At 41.3% G+C, this 20,711-nt stretch overlaps 1 protein-coding gene across 1 annotated transcript; it reads left to right on the top strand.

The window, feature by feature from the left end:
- The first annotated feature begins 4,606 nt into the window (after positions 1-4,606).
- LOC108043864 (hemicentin-1) lies at positions 4,607-17,243 on the top strand. The gene is given in 18 exon segments (XM_017122679.2): positions 4,607-5,054; positions 6,363-6,576; positions 10,330-10,705; positions 10,707-10,831; positions 11,143-11,462; positions 11,674-11,877; positions 11,935-12,086; positions 12,328-12,472; positions 12,579-12,709; positions 13,176-13,335; positions 14,092-14,261; positions 14,329-14,452; positions 14,538-14,698; positions 15,232-15,373; positions 15,444-15,567; positions 15,642-16,015; positions 16,326-16,537; positions 16,776-17,243. Coding segments are annotated over 16 exon segments (3,018 nt in total). The 5' UTR covers positions 4,607-5,054; positions 6,363-6,576; positions 10,330-10,471; the 3' UTR covers positions 17,016-17,243.
- The last annotated feature ends 3,468 nt before the right edge of the window (positions 17,244-20,711 follow it).

Here is a 20,711-nt window from a genome sequence, read left to right as displayed (position 1 = left end):
TATCTTATCTGCGGAGCATACATTGAGCGGGCGATGGATACGGATACGATACTCGCACTCATTCCCATTCTGAATCTCATATAAGGCACGACATCGGCGTTATTCTTTTTTTCCCCCCTTTTGCGGGGGAGGAAGGGGAAGCGGTGAAAGGGGCGGGGAAAAGCGGAGCGCGGGCCATTCAATAATGCGTGCCTAAGAATTCTGATTATATATCTCACGGGTCGAGCTCAGAACAAAAACCAAAACAATGTCAAAGGGTTCGGTTTTGTGGCGGACAGCCGGCTTTAACTCGAAGTTTGCGTGATACACTTGAAATGAAAAATTTTATTGAAACTGTAAGGAAGGTCCTTGTTTTTAAAAATATTTTTTATATTATTTTGTTATATCAATTTAAGCAGAATATCAGGATTGTGTTATTTTAAATCTTTCGAGATTGAACAAAATTTACTATAGATGGTCAAGCATATTTTATTTATTGTTTCGTTTTGAAAAAATTACATTATTAAACGGAAAAACAAGGACAATCTATTTTTTTCATTTTGTTAATGACAGATTACGAGATATGTCCTTTAAATACATTAAAAACAAATTTAAAAAAGATGAGTTTGAGTTGCGTAAAACCCAAGATTTCAATGTTACTAACTGACCTTTTGCTCCAATTTTCCAACAGATTTCTCAGTGTACGCAGTGTTTATGTGAATGGAGGAGAGTTTGTGTTTGTGGCAGTGATCTTTGCATGTTTGAAAAACATTTTAGCATTCAGGGCGTGGCAAGTGCGTAGCAGCGGACATACCGACAAACAGAATGGCAGTTGAGGGACGAGCGGGGAGACGGGGTTACCGGCGGATAGATAGACAGACAGCGGGTCGAAAATTGCAAATTGAAATGTTACAGTTAAGCACGTATTTGGCCGTGAAGCCCGGAGCTCCGTTGCCATGTGTTTGTGGGTGTGTATGTGTGTGTGTGTTTGCAGCAATAAATCGATGCGATGTATAGATTTCAGCTGGATTCACTCCGGGCGAAAGCGGAATCATTCCCCATAAACGCTAATGAGCCGCAGCACGGCAACCTCACAGATTCGCGGAGTGGCCGAGATGCAGATACCCTTTGAAGATACACTTTCGCAGGGTCGCAAGGTCAACTGCAACTGAAGTGCTCGCTTAATATGCAATTCCATCGATTCCGATGCCATAATTCATTTGAACGTGTGATTTCCATGCTAATTGATGGCATATTTATGGATTGGTTGTCCTCCCACAGAAGTGGGTCTTTTGTAAGCCAGGGCGCCCCATTGATATGCTAATTTTAATGGCCAAATAATCGCATGTATCTGGCTTGTAACAGCCTAATAAATTGATTAAATTCTTTGGCATTTATTAGGAAGTTGTCATTAAGTCATCGGTGCGATGCTGCCATTAATTGCTGCCTTCGACAAGCAATTCGTTAGTCTGAAACAACGCGCAAACACGCCGAAAAACAAAGCCAAGTTAGCATTTGGCATACTCGTATGTAAATTAGCCAGAGACGCAAAGTCGCAGACACTCCTCCAGCGATTGGTATAATAAATGTTGGAGCCGAGAGAAACACATGTAAGGCATGTGGAAATGGGATTTTAAACGCTTAAGCCGAAGTAGCTGCTGTTGCCCCCGGTCCTCCAGTTTTGCATAGATATATATATCCCCGAAGTATCTGAAACTGATGCTGATGCTGATGAGACCCATGACGAATGCCCGGCAAATGCAAATGCGAATGGAAATGCTCACAATACACAATGGACTCGGGTTTCCTAGGAATTGGCCCCAAGTATCGCTTGCAGTTGTTGTTCCCATCTCATCTATTCTAGCACGCGATCCATTAGCCACACAGATGTATCTTTCGGTGCGGTTTGTTTACGTGGCGCAGATACATCTCTCGCTATTTTTACATTGCATCCCGCATAACTCCGTTCAATTCTAAACATTCCCTGTATTTCTTCTTAATTTGCTCGTTGCTCTTCTTTTTATTGAACAGCCCGGCAGTCAAAGAATATTTATTGTCGATATGACCACACCTATTTTATGGGCCAGCTTCCAGTTCACAGTCGGTGCCAAAAATAGCGGCAAATCCCTGGTGCTAAGTCCAAAATAAAAGCCAAGTCGGTGGGAAGTGGAGAATGTGACCGCAGATTGGTATATGTGCACTCGGGAAATTTTTTCCTTTTCTAAAATGATTTAAAGCAGATGAAAGGAGTCAGTTTTAAAGACTACTATAAGCTGAAAGTGAAATATCCTCGGATTTTTAAAGTAAGTTATTAAAAAACTATCTGTAAATTAAATAATGACGAAGATTAAATAAAACAACTAGAATAACTACATATAAGGTTTCCTTTTTTTTTTTAATATAATAACAATATAAATATGGAAATTTAAGGATTGTCTACTTCCCTTTATGTTTGTTGTTCAATTTCTTGTTTAAATAACATTAATCTATGAATAATCTTGAATTTATGAACTATTTTTGGGCTGAGCATTCCCCGATCTAATCTTAGAGATCCTTTTCCCCCAGTGTATTGGAAGAGGGAGTCTGGGAGTGGGCGGTGCGACTGAGTGCTCTGCCATCTCACTTGAGAATTCTCACACCTCGTGGCTGTCAGTCCAGGTTTTTCGGGACTTTCGGGAGTTGCATTCGGTTTATGTGGGGGATGGGATGGGATGGGATGCGGCGCGGCGCATTCACGTGCCAGGCTTTTGATCTGTTTAGCATTCCGTGGCACATCGGAAAGTCGTAACTATTGACACGATCTGGAGCACCAACAAAACTCCCAGGTCATTGGAGAGAAATTGCTGGCAATCGAATGCGTTTCATACAGCTCCACTCGTGTATTTGTTTGCATTAATTTGTATATGTTACTTTAACGATTTAATGCCCAGCACGGCACCGACCCGCCGCAGATTCCATGGAATCGGGGGCGATTCGGGGCGATTCCTGGCACCCAACGGAGTTCGATCCCCCATTCCCAGGTGATTGCACTCGGCGGGGATTTTACTCTGGCTTTTCGGTTTTGGCCGGGCGCAAATTGCTCGGGGGCTCCTTTACTACTTCCTCTCCGTATCAAATTGTGTGGATATTGCGCATCAATCACTTGATAAAGAACAACAATGGCGCACTCGCATGATGAATAACATCTGCTCTGCCCGAATCTGAATTAAGGCGCAATGTTTTGCCGCAAATATATTGTATGTCCGTCCATATGTGTGCGGGAGTTTATGGAAATCCACTTGAAAAGCCGCACCGACTTATGGACTTGTTTCGTCAAAGAATAAACACATTGATTGATAAGTGAATAATTCAGGCAAGCAAATATTGTTCGATTTAATTAATTTCCAATTGGCTGCCTTGGGGATTATTATTCATCGCGTAAACCATTTCCGACAGACCTCATTTCGCAGTTCTTAAAAATATTTGGCTTGGCCTAAACTTGCCAAATACTATAGTGAGATGGGTCTACATTTTAAGCAAAATAATTTATTTACTGCAAAAAGGCATTTCTTGGAAATCACAAGTTTTTTTTCAATTTCTTTCTTTTGAGTACCTTTTTGACAGGAAACTTAAAAAGCAACATCCTCCATAAAATATTTTAGTTGGATGAAATTTACATTTCCGTCAAATAAAGATGGGCTTTATTTTTTGAATAAAAATAACAGGTTATTCATTTCAAAATAAAACTTAAACGTAAATAAGCTAATTTGGTTTGCCTAAAAAAAATTTAAATATGATTCATTGTTGATAACATTCTGGCAAAACATGAGCTTAAATTTGATTCTATCGTTTGACATTTAAAGATTTTGTTTGGTCATTCTCGTACGGTACGTTTGATTGTATTATGCCCATTTGAGATACTAATATTTTGGCTAAAACAATATAATGTGCGATTTACTGTTGATAACATTTTGGCCAAACAAGAGCTTTAATTCGATTCTATTGTTAGTCATTTAAAGAGTGTTGTTGGTTATAGTCGTAAAGCAAGTCGCTTCTATTATTTCTGTTTTAGAAATGTTTTTCTTTAAGTCTAATAATTATCTTCAAAAGTGAGCCCTATGCTTGGGATTAACTTAATTTTTACTGTCTATCCAAACTTTCACAGTCGCCGCCAAGCGCTGAGAATATTTGCCAAAACAATTATTCATTTGTTAAGTAGGGAGTATATCTGCTGCCGATATGGAACATCGTGTAATCGTGTCTAGCACTAATTACTTTTACAGCGACAACTTTTATCGCCCATCGCAGCGAATATCCCCGGTTTGAGGGGCAATCTTTACGCATAAATAAGCACAATGGTGGGGGGTATTCTCGGCCACTAGGAGAAATTTGTCAAACCATGTTTTGGTAGTTGGTCGGACTTTAAAGGCGCAAAGATACAAGTACGATATACGCTGCTGTTAAGTTCCGAATACCGTATACCAAGTTTCGTGCGGTATTTCTCTTTTGGGGCGATTCTCTTCGTCTTCGCCTTCGCTTCGGCTGGCAGTTCGAATTTCGAGTTTCGAACTCAAATCAAAGCAGACGTCGCGAGGAAAACGCATCGACGAGTAGAACGCCGACGATGAATATCCAGTAGATACGCGAAGCTATAACGGTACACATGTTGCTGTCGGAAAACGCGAGCGGTCCAAGTGGAAATGTAGCCCAATCCGTTCGCTTCAGGGTTTCCATTTAAAGCGCTCCCTCGCACACACTAACACACCGAAACACCGACACACACACACTCTCTCGCATCGTAACGCACACCGACGCGCACCCACACACACACGCACACACACCATCGTACGCACAAGTGTTCTCGGCTCGAGCACGCACCACTACAGGCGCACAAGTGCGGTGTATCTGTGTGAGTAGAAGAGGTGTTTGGCATTGTGCTCAGATACAGGATTTAGTGGCCAAGTGCTTAATAAAACCATCATAAACCCCAAAAGCGTCGAAAGTGATAAATGCAAATTATCCATAATGAAATATAACCAATCGCAAATGTGTGTGGCCTCAAGGAGCTAACGATAATCTCGACAAATGGCCAAGTGGTAATGCATCCCCGGAGTTCATCTTACCGGTTTCCCAAAACTTAAAGTTTACCGCAAATATGAGTTAATGCATAAATATGTTCAATGAATATTTTGACTTAGATATAAACTTGTGCAAACCTTTATTGCCCCAACATAACATATCCCAATTAAAAGTTGGAATTATAACCACTTACTTACTAATTAAAAGGTACTATTTAAAAAAACCTGCCAAATTTCAAATGACAAGCTGAATATAAAATCGAACAATTAATAAAATCTTAAAAAATTCATGAAAATTAGTCACTGATTGAATGGTTAAAAATTGATTAATAACTTGCTTTAATTCACCCACACTGACATTCTGATAAAACGTTAACGTTAAATAAATTAGTAATTGAGTCCCCTGAAACCTTTGGAATAAAAAAACATTACTCTGCCCTCTAAAAGTTAAATTTAATTTTCAATCTGTAAGTAATTGCATTTCCAGAAACTTCAGAATTTTTAAACAAGTATTTAAATTATTTGATTAAAGTCCCGACAATAACTTGCTGTCTCTTCTACCGTATAAATTTGTGCTGCCTTAAACCTCAAGGATTAGCCAAAGGAAAATTAAAAAAAAAAAATATTATAAAAATCCCGACAGACTGAAATAGCAACAAACGTGGCCGCGGCTGACTTTGAAAATCGCTTCCACTCCAGCTCCAGCTCCAGCTCCACTTGCCGCCACTTCAGCGGCTCTCCACTCGAAGGAAGGGCTGGCTGCTCGGTTTGCGGTGCCGTGCCTCGAGTTCGTCGATAATTGGAATTTACGACTGTGGCATAAAAAAGAAAGCGGCAGAATACGGACTACAAGGCTGCCAGGATATAGCAGCCACGGCACGGGCTCGTCGTTGTTGTTTGGTGACTCGTGCCGCAACCCCATTCCCAGTATTGTCCCAATACCATCCCAATGCCCCTTAACCCCGGCTACCCAGTCACTGCCACAGCCCTTCGATGATGGTGCCGTGTAAATATTTTTTTGTCGTCCCTCCGTGTGCGGTTCAATTGGCCCTGTCAGTGGCAGGCGCGCTGATTTGTTATGGTAATAGTTGTCAAAACGAGAGGAGATTCGAGAGATCCTCGGCGGCACTTGATTACCCTTGGCCACAATGACAAACGTGCGGATAGTGTGAGCTTAACGAAATCAAAACTAAATTGCAGCAGGAGGTGCGAACGTAAATCTTGGCCAATTAGGTGTGCAATCAGTTCTGTGCGAGTTTCGAGTTCGTTAATAGTTACGGTTTCGATTTCGAGTTCCTAACCATATATCTCTCGGTTTCATCGCAGATTCCGCTCAGACGGCGTGTCTGTGGCTCATTAGAAGAAACTAGCCATTAGCTGGCCGAAACAAAAACAAAAAAAAAAAAAAAAAAAAAAGAACCCAATCCTAATCCAAAGCAAAACCAAAGTCAAGCAAAGCAAAGCAAACTAAAGCAGGGCAATAAAAACAACATGGAATATTGAATGAAATCGGCTGGCATATATGCACATACATTAGCAGGTGAGTTATCTGGCTGCTTATTTTCCTCAAAATTTATGCTCATGCATATCTGCATAATCGCAAATTAAGCTACATAATTAATAAGCCAGGAGCCAGCCTCATCGCTGTCACTTGGCGTTGATGTAGCACTTTGGGGAGCTATCAACTGCCTTTTGCCTCTGCTGCTGGGCACCTTTTTACCCACATATCGGCATATACTATATAGTCGGCATACTATATGTGTACGTGCCACTGCTTTCCGAAAAGTATCGATGTCTGTAATCTTAATTAGCAACACCACAGCAACCGGCAACAGAGACAACATCGACCAGCCACCGGGGCCCACAAACATCTTTTAGCATTTCAGGCGTGGCGTATCCGTACACTGCTGCCTTTTCCTCAGTTTTTCTCTGCACTGTGAAAAAATCGTGGCTTTAAACTAATTGCTACTCATTTGATAAACTTAATTATGGTCAATTTGCTGCTAATACCAATCAACAAGCTTTAACATTTTCCAATAAACAAAATCATATGAAAACATTTTTTGTTCATACGCAGAAAGAAATTCTTCAAATTAAGCCACAAATCATTATTTTTAAAAAACAATTTTTAAAATAAGAAATCTGAATGTTTTATGTACGTGGAAATTAAATTAAAAAGCTTATAAGGTTTAATATATTTAAGCAATGTTATTTACCAATTTGTTTTTTTTGTATTCTAATATTTTTACAAAGATTTATATTTATATATATAATTTTATTTTATAATTCCTACAATCTTTCATTTATTAAAAAAAATTATCCTCGAGTGACACGAGGACAATATTTCTGCGAGTGTGGGTGTCTTTTTTCTGGGTGTTTCTCACAAAAATCACATTACAACGAAAGCCGAAACCGGTTTCGGTTGATTTCTTGTCATATTTCGTGTAGAAGCTAAAGGTGTTTTGTACAAATGGCCAGCAAACTAAACAAACTTTAGTCGCCGGCCAACTCGCAACCGGCTGCCCATCAAAGAGTTATTTATATTTATTAATGCCGACGATGAGTCCGAGGAGTCCAAAGCCCCACTTATTCCCCCTGAAAGTCGAACGACATCCCCAGTTGTAGTTTCTTGGCGTATGCAAATATCTTTGATCTGCTTTCAGGCTGAAAAATTCGCACCTCCATGTGCGAACAAAGCGCCCATGGGGCCTTCGATTTGAGTGCATAGGAAATCAAGTTTACGACTTCTGCGGATGGGTTGCCTCTCGCTAGAGAAAGGGTAATATATTTAGCGGGGGCTGACGGTTTAATTGCTTCCATTAGAAATCGCTTAGCAACTTTAAGTGGCAGCCAGCGGACGGAAATTGAAATTACAGGTGTAACTATAAATTCCTGTTTATGCGATTTGGTGGCTATGATTTGTTGGCTCTTTCAAATTCGAATGCGACACCTTCAATCAAACAATCGGAAAATCGCTTTGTTTGTCTAACAACCGCTTTTTGTGAGCTGGAAATATTATTGCATTATTTGTAAAGTAAAAACGAAATAAATAATTAATAAATCAACGCATCCATTGTTTATTCTCTGTGGCAATAAAAACAGATAAAAGCTAATGAATTTTAAATAGCGAAGAATTCAAGTTCATTGAGATAACCGGTTCTCTTTGGTGGGGTCAGTTTGTCAGCACTCAAAATATTTTGTTGGAATTGACCAAAAGTGGTTAACAAAGGGAGATCTAAAAGGCCCACAAAGAGGTATTTGTAATACCCTTGGAAATCCATCAAAGTAAAGGTAGTTGGGTGATTTAAAAGATACATGTAATTAAATGGCCAGTTGATTGATATGATTGTATATCATTTTAATTTTGAATATATTACTACTTGCCATAGTTCTCATTGTACTTTTGGCTTTTATTTTTTAAAAGAACTCATAAGACCCCTGAGCAGGGTATTTTTGTACACCAATCCCTATTAAAACCGTTTTGAATCTCAAGTCTCGGCCAAGTGTTTGCCTATCACATTCATAGGCAAATTGCGGATGGCATATTTATGAGGAGCTCTTTTTTTTCGAACCAGGGGGAAATGGAATATAGTAATAATTAATTAAGTTATAACATTAAATGGCCATAAAGGGGCATTAGGCCCATAACTTTGAGTGGACATATGAGCATGAGCTATGCCACTTGGCTGGAATCTCAGATATTCGTTACCCAAAGACCCATAACTCTTTTCCCCTTTTGTTATCGTAGAGGGCGATCTTGGCCATAGAAGGGGGCATCTTGGCCTTATGCCTGGCTTTTTGCCCCGTTCGCATTTTAGCCATCATCATATTTTACGACTCCAACTGACTAGCCAATCAGGGACATACTTTCTCGGCCACAGTCCGCACATCTCACTTCGCATTTCACGTCTTGTCAGATTTGATTTTTGGTTCTTGGCAATGTCAGCCCTGTGCCAAACAAATGACTTCACATTTTTAAAGACATTACGTTGACACACAACGCCGCAAATTGTGTGAGTCGACCGCAAATGCGTCATGAATTCCAACCTGGCCATGAGCTAAGAATGCCATTTGTTAGATGAGGTATGAATATTTCTAAGAGCCGGCATTCGTCGTGATTACCTCAATAAAACTGTTAGTTACACTTAACCGACTTCCTAAGAGACTTATAAAATTGCGAAAATGAGTGGGACGTGTTGATCCCAGAACGCATTGTTCTCTTAAATACGTTTGATTTATTAGCGAGATGAATGGAATTGACAGCGGTTATTAATTGTGATTCCGCAGACAATGGACACGTTTAACAAAAAAAATTATTTAAATTTATGCCCTTGAAGCTGACCAAATTAAGTTTACCAATCGCGTTGATCAAAGGGGTCAATCGTTCTAGTAGAGTTTTGCATATGATATAGATTTTGAAAGCAACGTAAAACACTTTCATTGCAAATTGAGTTTTCGAATTGGGACTAATTTATGCCTGGATTCATATCTTAATTGCTGCTCCTCACATGAATATTTGGAATGTTCCACTTCCATTGAAGGTTAATGGAGTTGAAGGTATTAAGTTCTATGCTATCTGGGCCACAAATATTATGATTTCTAATTATTCGCAGAGGCCAAATAAATTTAGGTTACCGTTTAAATTTTAAAGGCTCATAGACCAAACAAAGTTCTAAAAATTCGGGCATATACGTTTCTACTAGCCGAGTTTAAATTATCTAAAATATTCATTAGACATTTAAATTTATGTGCATTTCAATTTAAACTCACATAGTTTTTTGGCAGCTTCCAGTTTATTAGTTCCCATCGTGACAGGCAGGAATTTACAAATTTATTTCCGTAACCAAAAATTTGATGTGATTACTGTACTTAAAACTACAAAGGGAATATAATTAATGAAAATTGTGGGCATTGCTAAAATAATTTTAAATAAATAATAATAAATAATAATAAACCCGCTAAAAGGAAATGAATTAAAGGCATTAATGAAGAAACAATTATTTTATTTAATTTCGTGTTTCCTTTTAAATTTTATTTATATATACAACAAGTTAATTATTAAATTATTTGTTATATATATGAAATAAAAAATGGGGCTAATATATTATTTTAATTAATTTATTAAACTAAAGGTGTTTTGTTTTGTGAAGATGTTTCTTAATAGAAAAATAGAAAAAACTGAAAATGATCAACTTTAAGAAATAGAAATCAACTAAATATTAGTAAACTAAGTATCAACGACTTTATCTTAGTGTAGTATCTAACTAATGCCTTGAACTATTGCATTGTGCAGCTAAAGGAAAGCCAATCGCCCCCGTTCGCCCACAAATTCCGCATCATGGATGAAAACGCGATAATCTATCAATGGCTATGAGAAAGGTCAAAGGAAAAGTCTTAGCAAGCGATAAGTTTGAGTAAAAGAGAAAGCGAAAATCATGCATCACGAGGAAACGTACCAAGTAGTTTGCCGACTGATTGAAAAGGAGGAGCCGGAGAATCGGGAGCAGCCCATCCGGAGAAGGGCCACCTCCCCCCATCCATTCCCCAGTTCCCATGCCTGGAGGCAGTTGCTCCTGCCACTGCTCATGTTGTCTGGGATCAGCCAGGTGTTTGGCACATACATTGAACAGGATGAACTCATGCAGAATCTGGACCGCCCCGTCCCCCTTCACCACCGTGCAGGGCGTCCTTGGGCGGCAGGCGATGCTGCCCTGCGACATTTCGCCCCAGGAGCGGGATGATGCCGTCTACATGGTCCTTTGGTTCCGCGAGGGCGATGGCGAACCCATCTACAAGTAAGTACAAAGACTGAAGAAATCTTAGACTATCATCTATTTTAAATTCAATACATTTTTACCATATAAATTTACAACCTACAACATAATTTGAGAAAAAAATAGATATAAAATCATTAAGCAACTATGATTTCAATCAAGAGATATTTATGTAAATTACCTAAAAGTTATATATCGTTTTTATTATCCGATTGTCTGTTCGTATTTATCAAAATAATGATCTTGTAAACTAAAAATTAAATTTCCATTGTATTTTTTCTTGAGAGTTTAATGTGCTTATTTAAATGTGTTTTAAATCCCTAACATTGCAGTTTCGATGTGCGAGGTCGTCAGTTTGGACAAGCGCGTCTGTGGTCCTCGCCGTCGGCCTTCGGCACCCGCGCCCACTTCAGCAGCACCACCCACCCCGCCCAGCTGAAGATCGATAACATTCGTATCGAGGACGAAGGCGTCTATCGGTGTCGCGTCGACTTTCGCAACTCGCCCACTCGGAATCTGAAGATCAACCTCACCGTCATCGTGCCCCCGGACAAGCCCATCATCTATGGTCAAAACAGGCACGAAAAGGCCGGAAATGTGGAGTCCTTCAACGAGGGCAACGACATCGTCCTGTCCTGCGAAGTCTCAGGAGGTAATGAAATTGCACTCTTAATATCTTTAAAATGAACTTAGAAAATAGCCCAAAAGAGATGCAAAAAAAAGTAACTATAAATAGGTTTGTAAATTTTAAGCCGGCTTAAAGACAAGAATTGTTTTAACTTAATGTTTAAAATTGTTTAATTTTGAAACTGAATAATTTATATACGTGTATTTATTATTCATTTAACCTACTAAAAATCCAGGACGGCCGCGACCCAATGTCACCTGGTACTTGGACAACACGGCCATCGACGAGTCCTTTGAGCAGCGGCCCGATGGCAAGACCATTAACCACCTGAGCTACCCAAATGTGGGCAGGCAGCACCTGAACTCGCGGCTAATGTGCGTGGCCAGCAACACGAACTTGACGCCGCCGAACAACAAGGTCGTCATCCTGGACGTGAATCGTGAGTGAATGGCCAGTGGATGCTCCGTAGTAGAGGTGCTAATAGTTCCCGTTCCAGTGAAACCCATCGCTGTGCACATCCTCACCAAGGATCGGTTCGTCTCCGCGGATCGCACATACGACGTGGAGTGCAAGAGCTCGGGATCAAAACCGCCGGCACTCATCACCTGGTGGAAGGGCACCAAGCAGCTGAAGAAGCTCACCAAGAACGTAAGACGAAACTCTTAATGAATGCGCCAAAGTTCCAAAGTTCATTAATTAAACACAAATTAATATTGTGTACTGTGTGTGCGGCGCTTATAATTGCCACAAATTTCCTTTCTATTTTCGCCGTTCTTCGCGTTGGCCTTGGATTTCCTTCAATTCACTTTCCGTTCCATTCGGTTACTTTCGGCCCGCTTCCGTTTCATTATTCATTTCCTAATGGACTCTGTTTGCGTTTCTTTTTTAGTTTAATGAACCCGATAATCAATCTCTAAGTATACTGACGTTTACGCCCGGACGCGAGGACGATGGCAAATATTTAACATGTCGGGCAGAAAATCAATTCATCGACGGCAGCGCCATCGAGGACAAATGGCGACTCATTGTCCATTGTAAGCACTGAAGGCAGTGAAAGCTGCGGCCATCGGCCATCGGCCATCGGCCACTGAGAGGGTGAAGCCTAATTGCAAAAAAATCGTTTCTCCCATGTGTCCACAGACCAGCCCACCACCACGCTCAAGATTGGCTCCTCGCTGAATCCCGACGACATCAAGGAGGGCGATGATGCGTATTTCGAGTGCATTGTGCTGGCGAACCCGAAGCCCTACAAGATGTCCTGGTTCCATAACGTAAGCATGTCCCTGAATAATGGCTCTTGAATATTTTAAGCACTGCGAAAAAGTGGGAAAAATGCATAAGCTTGCCAAAGAATATTTAAAACCAGATAACTAACTACAAAATAAGATAGTTATATGTTTTAAGACATACTTTTACACTAGTGACAAAAATAATTGCTTTCTGGATACAAACTACAAGTTATTTAAACCTAACTTAGTGTTTGTAATTAAAAAACAATCAAATTTTAATGGGTGTAATCTTTAGAACGTGTTTTTTTTATTGCAAGCTATAATTTTTACTTATAATTTAAATGATAAACATCATCGAGGCCAGTGAAAATAATTTTATTGGCATGCTAAAAAAGACTCTGCTACTTAGATGTGTAATATTATTCATACGCCCTGTGTGGCAGATATTTTCTTGTAATTAACTCCCAAGCTGATGACTGATTTCTGTGACTTTTTTCTCCCTGTGCAGGGCAAGGAGCTGCAGCACAACATATCCGCGGGCGTTATCCTGTCAGATCAGTCGCTGGTCCTGCAGAGCGTCTCACGTGCCTCGGCCGGCGACTACACCTGCCTGGCTGTCAACTCGGAGGGCAAGGGCCCCAGTAATCCGGTCACATTGCGCATACGCTGTAAGTAAATCGCAGCCAAATCCCAACCGTCTCCATCGCCTCCAATCCCCCGTCGCACATCGAAGTCAGCCAAGTTTGGCTTTGAACTAACGTCTCTGTAATTTCCAATTTAATCCTTGAGTTTGAATGGCTCTTAATGTATTTAGAGTACGGGGCTCAGTGTTATATTCTGGCCCCAAGCCAAGAACAAAAGCAGAGTAGGTGTGTCGTCCCAAGTTCCCTGCACAATGCCCCCCCGCCCAAACCCGCAGCCCTCACAACTCACGTTAATGACCAAGATTATGGCGCAATGAATGCATTGCCTTGGTACTTGGCCTGCCCTGCCTCTTCCTCGGAATTTGGGCTTCTGACTCTGGCACCGAATGATATTCCAAATGACCAGGAGACTGGGTTGGATTCCGCTAGATCGTCATGCCCAAAATGTGGCAGCCAAATTCGAAATTCGGTATTAATTCAGGCCCGTTAAAGGACCATAACACTGGAAAAAAATGTAGTTGTTGCATTAATAATTCTTGCATAATTATAAGAAGTTTTAAAAATGTAAAAGTTTAGCTTGTTATATTACTACAGCCACTTATTCTGCAATTATATATTATTTTATTTTTCAAATTTTAAATACTTCCTCTTTTTACCCCAATTGTTTTGAGTGCATTGCTAAAGTGAGAGCCTGCATTTCGTCAGTCGTTTTGTTAGAGCTGCTTGATAGGGCGTTAAATATTTCAATAGGCGTTCTAATTACTCACTTGCCATCGATAGATGCTCCGATTTGTGCCACGGACCACGAGGAGCTGTTGGGGGCCCTCAAGCACGAGACCCTGCCCCTGAAGTGCGAGGTGGACTCCTCGCCGCCGGCGGACTCCTTCCACTGGACCTTCAACTCGTCCGGCGAGCAGACGGAACTGCCGGCCCGCCTGCACTCCAGCGAGGTAGGATTGTCTGGGACACAGGCCACTTTACAGTTGCTAACTATCTGCGTATCTATATCCTTTTAAGACGGGCATGTCGCGATTGAACTACACGCCCAGCACGGACCTCGACTATGGCACGATATCCTGCTGGGCCAAGAACTCCATTGGCACGCAGAAGAGTCCCTGCGTATTTCAGATTGTGGCAGCTGGTAAGCACCGCACCGCACCGCACCGCATCACCATCATCATCTGCATTATCCCAGTTAATCGGGGCGAACGTAACTCTATCCGCAGGTCGGCCGTTTCCCCTGCAAAACTGCTCGGTGACCAATCAGTCGGTGGATTCGCTGCAAGTCGACTGCCTGGAGGGATTCGATGGAGGTCTGCCGCAGGGATTCATGCTCGAGCTGGTCGAGCTGAACACGTTGCGTCTGGCCAGGAACATCACGGTTTCGGTAAGCTGGGAATATTAATTGCCGGGTGAACCCATTAAACCACTTTATCGGGATGTTCCTCTAATCAATAGGGGGCTTACAAAAATTAATTGCCCTGAAGTGTTCGGCGTAGCAGTAAATAAGCGTAGGAAGATATTGCATACTTTAGGGCGCTTGATATAAATTTTCATTCTTCCTTAAAAAAAATATAATAATTGGAGGAGTTAATTATTTTAAATAAATAATGCTGTGGGCTTAAGAGCTTATTTGGGTTAATGCTTCTTATTAATTGTAATTGCCCAAAAACACGCGTTTTATGAGATGTATACTAAAATAAAAATTTGAAATAAGTTGTTATTCCTTACATTGTAGTTCTCATCAGTACTTAGATCTTTAATTTAGACAAGTTAGAAATTAAAAAGACAGTACTTAAACTTAGTAAGTTATTTCTTCGAAGTACCATTTATTTATTTACTGTAATAAAATACCATATGCTAATAATTTTTTCGAAAACTAATTGTTCTTTTGCTCATTTTTTATCCAAATTTATTTAGCACACGCCGGTGACCTTTATGATAGATAATTTAGACCAGGCGGCCACCTATCGCATGGTGATATTCGCCGTTAATGCCAAAGGTCGTTCGGAGCCCACCATAATCGACGACATCAACTTCAAGGGCGTGGCCAAGTTCACAGGTGAGTGGCGGGAGCGGAGAACCCCAGTAATTGGGAATTATGTGGCAATAATTAAATTGCGGACTCGCAGGCGCCTCAACTGGCCTCTCGATGCCCCTCTCCCCGTTCCTGGCCGGACTGACCCTCTTCTGCGGCCTGCTGTTCGCCATCTTCTGCATCATGCTGGCGGCCATCTACCGGAGGTTCTCCAATCGGTACGTCGGCTAACGGCTAACGGCTAATGGCTAATGGCTGCGGCTTTGCCCTAATGGCCTCATTTAAATTGCAGGCGCAGCGACAGCAATCTGAAGGTGGCCAAGCACACGCAGCTCACGATTCCGGCGGACTGCCAGCTGGACCCGCTGCATCCCGGGGTTCAGCCGGACGGATCCGGCAACCACCAGCCGCACCACAGTCTCCTGCCCCTCAATTGCGATGGTCGCAACGCGGTCGACTGCGCCGCCCTGGGTGACATGGGCGGGGGCGGGGGCGTGGGCGTGGGCGGAGGGGGCCTCGACGGCGGGATGAAGGGCAGCGCGTCCATTGGCCTGGTGGCCATGTCCGGCGACACACTCCGCTCGACGGCCAGAACACGGCACAGTCCCATGGCCGAGCAGGCCGACATAGACGACACCGATCCCGATGTTATACCAAATCAGTATGGTGAGTACCATTATATATCGATATTTTATTTAGAGGAAAAATACATTATTTTACCAATAAAATATTTATGTAGTTAATAATAATTCTTTGAAAATTAAATTCGTATTTACAGTCAATTTTGTTCCTATTAATTAAGAAATTAATAGATCAGTTTAATTTTCTTTTAATTTAGTTCCTATGTCATATAAGCTTCTAATAAGTATAAAAGAGTATGGCACTCTGTCTTAAAGGTACTTTTCAAGGTACCAGCACTTTCGGTCCAGCTAACGTTTCATTATTCATTCAGCTTCCTTAATTAATGCACTTGCAGAAAAACGTCCGCTGAAGAGCCTGGTTTCCCCGCCGGGTTTTGCCAGCCCCTCGAATCGCCTGATGCAGCGCGATTACCTCCGGGAAACGGAGCTCACGAAGGGCGGTGGCGACGGGGGACTGGGGGCAGCGGAGGGGCTGTCCAGCATCGGACTGATGAGCAGCTCCGGGAACGAGGTGCTCCACTACACCTTCCGGCCCAGCAAGCAGATCGTGAGTATAGAAACCTAAAACTAGAGCTGGCAAACGTTCGATATGTTAATCGAAATAATCGGTTGTTAACTTATCAATTCCAACGATAACTCTGAATTTGAATTGTCAATATCGACAGTTTGCCAGTTTAGGCTTTGAGCTTTGGGTGTTGGTTACATCATGCCCTATTTCATGGTCTTCATCTTGGGCTTTCCTCTCCTGCTTTCTTTCCAACAAAAAACCAAAAAAAACCACGCAGAGCTATGCTACACTGAACAAAAAGGGCATCACCACCTGCAGTCCGCCGCTGGGCTCGCTGAACTACAATGTGAGCACCTCGACGCCCTCATCCTCGTACCACCTGACGCCGCAGCCCATGGAGGTCAGTTTGCTGAGTCCAAACAATCCGTCGGTGACGTCATCGCTCAGCGAGTACCGATTTCGCACCGGGCCGGAGATCGTCACCACCTCGAATCGCATACAGGAAAGTTGTATATAAAGCTCTCACACCCATACTTACTTCTGAGTGTACAAAAAAAACCAAATGATATAGAGTGGCAAATGTATTAATACATGAGTATCGTACCGCATCGTATCGAATAATATCCTAGCAGCTAGACGTATTTATTCGCATGGTTTGAGGAAAGACTTCTTCTAGCTCGTAAGCATCTTGTGTACTTAATGCAATGCCAAAAGTGTAACTGCAATACACTCGTTTTGTAAATAATCGTTGTCATCTGTTGTTGTAATTAAGCCCGATAAGGAATATTCTCGATGGAAGAGAGATGCGAACACGAAACTACTTCTAAAGAACATATCGTTTAACGTTTCACCCACACAACATATCCTATATCCTGTGTACCCTATCCTATTCCCCACGATTCCTTGATTCCGAACAAAACAAACGCTGTCAATTTAACATATCGCCGACATCCTAACGCTCGCTAAAAGCTAACCCGAGGTCATTGTTGTGCGTTTAAAAGCAAACTGAGCAGGCCGATTGCAACTAATTTACGCCATATTTAGTATACCAATAAACGTATATATATCCATTTAATCTGAACAGGACCTGCACTCTTCCAGAGTTCCCGGCAGAGTACTGCGGGAGTCGCATTTGTGAGAATATCATGTCCATATCCTCTATGAAAGTATTACCTATTGATTTTCGTTTCGATTAACTCGAGTGTTTAAGTGTAGCTACCACATAGGTGTATTTAACTAGAACTAAGTATATTTAAGTAGCGGTCTAAGCGATATGTACATACATGATAATACATTACAGCGGGCTGGGATTCCGACATTCTCCCCGTAATTTCAAATTGTCTAACCGCTCCGAACCGACAACTGTACATAGGTCATAATTTATTGTGAGGACGAAATGCCGTTCGCTTCGATGTATGTTGTGTTGCCCCCATCTAGGAGTAAATTAAGCATTTATAGAACAATTGCTATGCCGCAACATATGTACAAATCTTCGGAGCGATCCGGAGGGAGTGTGTCCCTTCCAGAGCCTCGCCATTCGCCATTCGACATTTGGAATTCAGAATTCAGAATTCTGAATCCAAAATTAAGTAATCAGCAGCGGCGCCAGCGTTCTTCCCTGGAGCGGACACCTTACAGCTTGAGGATAGTATATGTATCGGAATAAAAAATGTATGTATCTTAGAGAATTGCTGCCACTTAATCGCAAAATGTACGCGGGGGCAGGCTCGATACTCGTGCGATACGAACAGCAAACGCAAAGATTAGTATAATTTGTCAAGCCTAGTTTTTGTAACTATTAGGAGAAATATTAAATACAATTAAATTATAACTAAATGGAATCAAAATGGGAGTCACTTTTTCACTGTTGGACAACTCGCCGCTTTAATAAGCACTTGGGCAGCAGGAGGTATTGCGGACACGAACCTAACTCCTGCGGCACTAGTACTTAGGAAAGCGAACTTGGTAAGTATTAGCTGCCATCTATATCTATTCCATATTCACCCTTGATCCGTGCGCCTTGATCTCCGATCTTGTTATGCTCCATAATTCCAAGCTCTGCAATGATAAATCAATTAGTGTGGAATTACTTTCTCTGGATCGCTCACAAAATTGACAGCTTGAAGATGCCTCCATCCGTTCGAATGGATATGTGTGTGTGTTTGTGCAAGGTTAATGTATTCCGAACTATGCACTTCATCGTTTAGTTTTTGAGTTATTAATATCTGTACGAGATACTTAACCTTCTGTGGCAGCTGTCTCCTCAAAATGTTTTCCTCCCCCGAAAAATATAAATATATATCGTTCAATTTCAATTTCCCCCCTCTCTCTTTCGCTTCACATGTAGATGTGTATCATTGCACGTCGTATACGGCTAGTAACCTCTTGCACATAATACATAAGTTTATTAAATTTAAATTGGCTTAATTGACCCTCATTCGTTTTCCGTTGCCCGTTGCCCGTATTCGCCGACAGCGTTCAAAATTGCTTCATGACAGACGACAACGACAACATTGCTGATGCTGATGTGGCTGTGTTTCTGTGAGTCTGCGAGTTTGTAGGTCTGTGTTCGGCTGCCTTCATTGCTGGAGCATTCAAAGTCAATTGAATTTAAACGAATAAAACGAATAAAACTACGTACAATGTGGCTGCTACACAGTCTTATTGTTGCCGCATCGCCCGATTATGATTGCTGGTTGCTGCCGGGGCAGAAGCGTCAAGTACTTGTCAAAAAAGCAGAAGAGCTCTCGCATTCAACAATTTGTCAGCGCAAGATGCACAAACGGAGTACAATAAATAGCTCGCTGAATGCATTCATCAGCTAAATTAGAATATACATAGATTAATCAGAGCACAATAACACTTAGTTAAGTGAGTCCAGTTTAGCAGCAGTAGCTACCACAGCAACAATTGCCGTCGTTGAAAATCTGTTGCATTTCCTGATTTGCATTAACAACTGCCATTGTCATCGTAGCTAAATTTGATTGGGCTTAATAGATTTTCATCTTAAGGGACGTGAATTAGCTGAGATTTAAGTGAAATTAAATTTAAAGTAATTATATATATTTTTAATTGAGGAAGTTGCCTTGAAATCATTAACAAGTTTAGAGCTATCGCGTTTATATTTATCAGGAAATATAATATCTATTTACCTTTTGCGAAATTCTTTTGCAAGCCTTTTTAAGGCAAAAACTTACAAAAAAACAGTATTTTAATTCAAATAGTAAAATTGTTTCTAGGCTTTGTTTTGAGTTCCGCTTAACACTTTTAACACGTCATGGTAAGTTTTAAAAAGGCTGATATTATTTCAAACATAATTGGCAATATAAATTAGTATTATTTTACTCTTCGAATGCTTGTCCTTTTCTACTTTCAATTTTAAATATATGTATTTTAAATTTGATTTAAAGCTGCTGTTGCTAACTTTAAAATTTTATGAGGTTAGTAAAAAACACACCATTGTTTCTATCTGAGTAAAATGGAATTGTTTCGGGTTTTTTCGCTTTATCACATACATACTTATGCATTCCGGAGAATCGAAGAAAGAGAGTGGGTGTGAGATAGTGATCCGCACTCGGGGACGTCTCAACGCTTATGTTGCTGTTGTTGATGTTGCTGCTGTAGATGTTGCTGTTGCTGCTGTGTCTGTTGCTGTTGCCGCTCGACAACGAGAACGTTGATTGCGATTATCGCGCCTTGGAAGGGTCTTAACCCCGCTGGGAGAACTGACCAGTAGTCGTCGATCTCGAACATATATATGTGCTTTTGTCATACTTATAGAATTTATTATTATTGAGTATTTTAAAGGCAATGACAAGATTGTGTGAAGCACCGATTTCAAATACTCCTTGACATGGTGTTTTATTCATTTAGTTCACAGTGTTTTCGGGAGTCCAAGATCTGCGATCTTCAATCTGCGATCTGCGATCTGAGGTCCGAGTTCGAGAACGCGGAGAACATTGACGCTCGAGGGCGATTCCACAACTGATTTGTGCAGTGATCGCGCGGACAGTCGTTGGATTTTTGAAAATAACCATCAAGTCATTACTCTCCCAGTGTGTGTGGCGATGCGTGTGTGTGTGTGCGAGAGATCGCCCCCATATGCGTGGCGATTTGGCTGTGTGTTGGTGCGAGTCAATTCCGCAACAACAAGACCGATTTCCCCGCCCACTTTCCACTCGACACTTTCCACCCCGAACTGCAGTTGATTGCC

Source organism: Drosophila rhopaloa, unplaced genomic scaffold (assembly GCF_018152115.1).
Source record: "Drosophila rhopaloa isolate 14029-0021.01 unplaced genomic scaffold, ASM1815211v1 contig_167, whole genome shotgun sequence".
Classification (NCBI taxonomy): Eukaryota; Metazoa; Arthropoda; class Insecta; order Diptera; family Drosophilidae; genus Drosophila; species Drosophila rhopaloa.
This window is presented reverse-complemented; position numbering and strand designations above follow the sequence as displayed.